General features: G+C 30.5%; 1 protein-coding gene across 1 annotated transcript in view; it reads right to left on the reverse strand.

Moving 5' to 3' along the window:
- Positions 1 to 6097, reverse strand: part of Ets65A (DNA-binding protein D-ETS-3) — a 68396-nt gene extending 62299 nt beyond the window's left edge. Inside the window, exons 1-2 of the mRNA XM_011501454.1 lie at positions 6045 to 6097; positions 5593 to 5948 (exon numbers count right to left, since the gene is read on the reverse strand). Of these exons, the coding sequence (XP_011499756.1) occupies positions 5593 to 5948; positions 6045 to 6097 (409 nt within the window). The remainder of the gene's footprint in view (positions 1 to 5592; positions 5949 to 6044) is intronic.
- Positions 6098 to 6438: the final 341 nt, after the last annotated feature.

The following is a 6438-nucleotide window of genomic DNA, read 5'->3' on the forward strand; positions in this document are numbered from 1 at the left end:
CCTCCCTTCCCCCCCCCCCCCCTACCTCCTCTTGCTACGACTAAACCTCTCTCGCCCCCCCTCAATCGTTAGTGCAGTAAACCCACCTTCTCGACTTGTCGCGGGGACCCGCAGCAGCCCGGCCGCCATCATCGACACGCGAGCCTCTCCGAAACCCACCATCTTGCCGTTTTATCTGTTATTTCCCTACGTTCTTGGCTCCTTTGCTAGAATTGGAATCTACGCGCCCAGCTTTTTTGCACATTATTTGAGGTCATAGGCGTCGATACCTTTATTAAGTATAATGTTCATGTCCATTTGATAGATCGAGAGGAATTTTGATGAGATATTTTTTAATGTTTACGGATATATGGATGTGGTTTTTCCGACTAAGGATTTTTTTTTTTATAATTATATATAATGTTAGACATACCATTATTAGTGATATACTTTTATGTCATAAAGTATTTAAAATTCTCATTTTCATTTCAATATCAAATATAAATTTCTTTAAATAATTCGGATTCTTCTAATATCTAGATATCATGAACATGTAAATAAATAGAAATAGTATAATTTTACAAATAAATTGAAGAAACGTGATTTTAAGTTTAATACACGAAGTTGATCCCCAGTAGGAAAGGTTGTTTTTCTGCTTCGACGGTTCAATGGTTTATTCATGATGAGAATGGTTTGTTTCATGTTGTAGGACAGTAAATATCGCTTTCATGTTACTGACCATTTCATGTGTATTTTATCTTCGATAAATGTATTTATAAAGGGGACATATTGTACTGATTATTCCAAGCATTATTAATCTTACAAATCAATATGTTCTTAAAATTAAAAATACTGTTTCTATAAGCTTTTAAACATTGAAAAGATTGGATATTTCATTTATCCCGAAACTTATTTATTTTCCTTACCAAACCATTGTCTTACATAATTTTTTTTTTTTTTACATATAATATAAGTTACTTACTAACTTTATTGTAAATAAAAGTATATCTTTCATTCATAGTATTTTATTAATTCTTATATAACTAATACTTGTCCGAAATATATAAAGTATAACAAAACAAACAAAGTTTGTAAGAAAGCAATGGCAATTTTCATATGATACGTAAACGATTACGATTTTTCAAAATCTTTTTCTATAATAGTAAAATCTAGTAAGAAATGAAATTAAACGTAAAAAAGGTTTTGCCACAATTTACATTTTAAACGCATTTACCAATTTTTAACTGCCATGTTGGATTAAAAGTCACAGATAGAAAAAAATTCGTACAAATAATGACCAAAATGCTTATTATGAAATTTTACATAAGAAACTACAATACATTAATTTAATTTACAATCATTTAATTTATATATTGATATAGTATTGAGGTGTAAATATGCATATGTAAATTCATGGACAAGCGATGAATTTAATTTTAGCTTGTGTGGTTGATAGTAACTATTTGGCGGTGTGTTGTTAGATAGCAATTGAATAACCTAATAACACGATTTTCACCCACCGTCAGGAGTAATTAGTATTCTGTCATTAAAATCTCACAATGAGTGAGTGAGTGAGTGAGTGAGTGGGGGGGGGTAACATCGACGTTGCTATATTTCGGTGTAAAAAAAAAAAAAAACAAAAAACACAATCGGAAATCGGCGACATCGAGGCAAGCACTCGGATGCTGTAGTATCGACACTCTCTCCTTCCCTCTCAATTCTTTCAACTCGCTGGTAACTACTCTACTTGACAAATTATTGCGCTCTTGTGGACTCTCGTATCGTCTCTTTTTTCCCAGCGCTGTGCACTTCTGCTCTTTTCATTGTCAACCATTTAAATATTATTCTTTTGTTCTTATGAATACTTATCACACGAAGAGAACGTACGAACCACTTGCGTGATTTAATATTGAAAAAGGTGAGAAAATTCTAAATACCATGTAAACCATTGCATTATTCGTCGTTTAATTTATTATTCATTTTTTTGAAAATTTATAAAAAAAAAATAGTCAATTTTATTGTAGCATAATGTATTAATATTAATGCTTTGGATATTTATAAAACATTGATAATTTTTTTTTATAATTTATGCTATTAGTTTTTAATAATACGTAATTAAATTTAGTATTTTTCCAAGTTAAGTTTATAAAATTCTATCTTATTTTTCATACGCTGTGGTTTCGATTATTATGAATTTAAATGTGAAAAATGAAATATGAAAATCAAATATTTCAATTCATCATTAATCATATGTATAGTAGTATAATAATCTGTTGCGATTACGAATAAAATCTATAATTACCTAAAGTTGAAAAAACATAGTATTACTAATATAAATAGTTTTTTTTTCAAATTTTCTTCGAATCTTAAGTTCTGTATGAATAATCATTATTATTGTACAGCATTATAAAAATTAAAATCAGAATAAACGTCGCCATATTTTTTAATCATTCATTCCAACATGAACAATGTATAGGAACGAATAGTGGATTTAATTTTTATATTAAAAAATCATGTATTCTTATAAATTTTTTATTATTTAGAAAAATTAATAAATAAATAATTTCAAGTTTCATTTACATCATATATCTTATCCTTAATAATCTATTAGCTAATTAAAAATTTATGGCAAAGTTAAATACGGAAACGGGCCGGCTTTTAAATATATATAGAAATATTTTTTTCTTAATTTAAAGCTTTCGAGATAGTATGGAAAATTTTTTAACAAAATACAAAAACAATTTTCACCAACTTATTCATGATTTTGTGATCTAAATAAAAATAGAATATTTGGTTACATTATGTTCTATCGTGTCAATTCGTTTCGTCTCAATGTATTGAAATTTGCCAATGATACAATATTATTTAAAAGTAGTAACATGATTATAATGATTTTTTTTTTTTTTTTTTTTTTTTTTTTTTTTTTTGTATGTCATTATAGAATTTTTTGTTTAATCTGTTCTGTTAATGTAGATATATAAAAAAAGTTTTATTATTTATAATTATTTTAATTTAATTTATTGAGTTAATTATATTTAATTTTAATAAGAAAAGTATTAGTTTGATTTACGTGTAACTTTAATTAACTAATGCAGAAAGAGCAAAGTGAAACATATCGCTGTAACATAATAAAAATATATAAAACAATGATTTAAGAAATTTATAATATTTTCGTAATATACGACCCTATTGTTCAAAAATCTCGAGATGCAACATTGATTTTATTAAAATACTGAAAATATATAACATTATTAGTATATAAAACCTGAAGCATCAATTTTCTTATAAAATATGGTACGTAATAATTAAAGTAAATTACTATTACAATACCTGAAAAGGGTCATTTTCACCTAAGTGACAGTAATGGAAAGGAAAAAGAAATCTATTTACGAATTTATGAAGTTATTTCTCCATTATTTATAACTATAAAATATTGTAATATTTCCTTATTAAATTTTATTATTATGTAAAAAGCATAATTCGATTTTCGTAGTATATACTTTGATAATATATGGCGCTACAAAATTGATTCTCTAGTCAAGAGGAATAGGAATGTAAGAAAGATTTTAATATTAGAATTAAAAAATTGTCAGTTATCGTTTGGTTAAATATGTTAAAATATTATTGAAGTCACTATAAATTTATTTTAATGACATTATAGTCAGTAGAGTGTAGAGTAGGAAATAACATATCAGAATCGTTCAAGATCCTCGATAGATTAAAACAGAACGACGCCATATCACATCTCTTATTCAATTTAGTTTTAAAATACGTTATCAGATTCATACAGGAGTAAAGTACGGGTAATTTAAATGATTTAAGTAAAGTATTATCGTTTAAAAAATGGTATAATTTTAGTAGTTGATAAAGAAGTCATACCTAACTAAAATGCATAACTCTTATTTAAGCAGAAAGAAGAGATATTATTAGAGCTAAGCTAATGGCAAATTAAATCAATGATTACCGATAAGAGAAATTATTAGCCGAAGACAGTAATAAATTAAACGTAGAAGACTAAAACTTATTCACAATACTTGATATCAGAGCGGAGCAGAAGTGTATTTCTTTGCTAACGATGACTACATTCGTAAATCCGATGTTTATTTATATAAGAAATGCATCTAAAATAATTAGTTATGGAAAGCGTTATTTAAGAATTTTAATGAAATTTTAATGTATTTAATTATCGACACGATTGTCAATGATCTTAATTAAATCAATAATTTTCATATGGAAGAAAATGTTGTTGAAAGTATGTAATTCATGAATTTAGATAGATTAATAAAATTAATAGAAATTACTGTATAGAAAGTTCGTCCGTATGAATTATTATTTGACGAAAAAGTAATGCGCACGAGTAATTAAAATACTATATATTTGATAAAAATTACAAAGCTTTATTGTTAATTTCAATGTTAATTACCAAAATTAGTAATTATAAGTATACGGAGTAATTATAAGTACGGATATTAATAATAATTTTAAAACACATGTTTTTTGTATCTATTTATTCGAAAAATTGTCCTTACTATTTTGTACTTACAATATTCATAAGCTACATTTATCTTTAAATAAAAATATTTATGAAAATTTTAGGACCCTTTTGAATCAAAATTAGTTAAGATTTTATTTTCATACATTTGTCTACCCTATATCGTTAATAATGACATTTAAAATACAAATCTGTGTTAATAGGGAAATATAATATATTATAGTTATAGTAAAAATTACGGGTCGCACAGATTTCATCATTGAAAGCTACATCAATAGTCAAAGTGGTAGTTAATTACGAGGGGCGGGCGGGGGGGGCGGCAGAGCTGTTGAGATCCTTATGTAAATTGTAAAGATATCATATGAAAATTGTAAAAGAACACGCATAGCCTGTGTAACAATAAGGTTGAGTAAAGTTACATAGTCTCAAAAATGTTAAAAGGGTGTACGAAAGAAGTTTTTCTCATAACTATAATTCGACTATAATAGAAATTAATAAACATTTTTTATTATAAATTTAGCTTTTGAATGCAATATTAGAGATATGTATTTTCTTCCTTTTTTGCATAATGGCTTTGTAAAATCTGTTCCTAAGCTACTTTATTATTATTGTATTAAAGGATTAAATTACACTTAACCAACTAAACTACAAATTATTACTCATAACAAGAACATATTAATTTACACTGGTAATTAAAGGTATGTATTTTTTAGTTGCTATTTTTCAGCCGAGAATTGTTTGCTTAAGAAAAACAAAATCACGCAAGTTTATGTGGCTGCCGTAGACAGGAAGCACGATACCTTCGAGATAACGTCCGCTTAAAGTCCTGAATAACCAACACACCGGCTTTTCCATATCCACTCAAATTCATAATTGCGACAACAACACAATGTATTTGTGATCATCGCGTCTCTATTCGCGGGACTTTATCCTTCTCGCTTACAAACCAACAACGGCCGAATGACATTTAATAAATCTGGGCCGAGACTGAGGCGCATTAAAGCGCAAAAGCCGATAATGCGTCTGTCTAAGCCAAGAGCGAACGATCGTTAAGCGCAGGGAGGCGTTTCGTCGGTGTAACAGCGCCACTGAAAATAACGAAATGGTGCGTTCGCACTCACCGGTGATGGAGGCCGTGGGCGAGATGGCGGATGGATTGGCGCGTGGCGGGGGGGAGAATGCGCCGGCCAAGTATCCGCCCCGGTCGGCCAAGGCCTGCTTGGCCTTCTCGACGCTCTGCTTGAGCTGCTGGAAGGTGCTGCCGCAGGTGAGACCTCGGTAGCTCCAGTTCTCCTGCTTGATGCCACCGCCCGCGGCAACGATTCCACCGCCCACGCCGCCTCCGCCCGTAGACGCGGAGCCGCCGCCGGCGATGCCACCCCCGCCGCCCGCCGAGACGCCGCCAGCAGTCGGTCCTTTTAGATCGAGCGCACCTGCGTACGAACAGCTAGTGCTGTCGTACATCACCAAAGTGCCCCTGCAAGAGTGAGAAAAGAGGGTAAGTTGACGGAGGTCCGTTGTGCCTTGGCGACTTATGGCTAAACAAAAATGTTCGTCTTCTGTTCAGTCGTGCCTAAGGGAATTCTCTTCCATTTCCAATCTCAAGGAGAATAGAGATAGAGCCATTGCAACATTCAGAATTTTTTTTTCTAAATTATCGAATATTTTACTCGGAGGTAATAATAAAGGCTGATAAGAAGGAGGCTTCTTGATTAACATAATTTATCATTTTAATTGCGCGTACATTACTTTAGAGTAATTACGTTGATATTTATGATACCTTTGAGGTGATTATTATGCCGTAAAGCGTGAATTTAAGTAAGTAATTGTTAGTGACTTTATCAATATTTAAACAAATTCTCGTCACTGAGTGGCTCAAATTACGAGGACAATGAACTTATAGTAAATTACTGAAGCGTAAATTATTAGTCCCAAATCTACGGTTGCAACTGCTTGAAAAAATGCAA

This window comes from Ceratosolen solmsi, unplaced genomic scaffold, assembly GCF_000503995.2.
Source record: "Ceratosolen solmsi marchali unplaced genomic scaffold, CerSol_1.0 scaffold3, whole genome shotgun sequence".
NCBI lineage: Eukaryota > Metazoa > Arthropoda > Insecta > Hymenoptera > Agaonidae > Ceratosolen > Ceratosolen solmsi.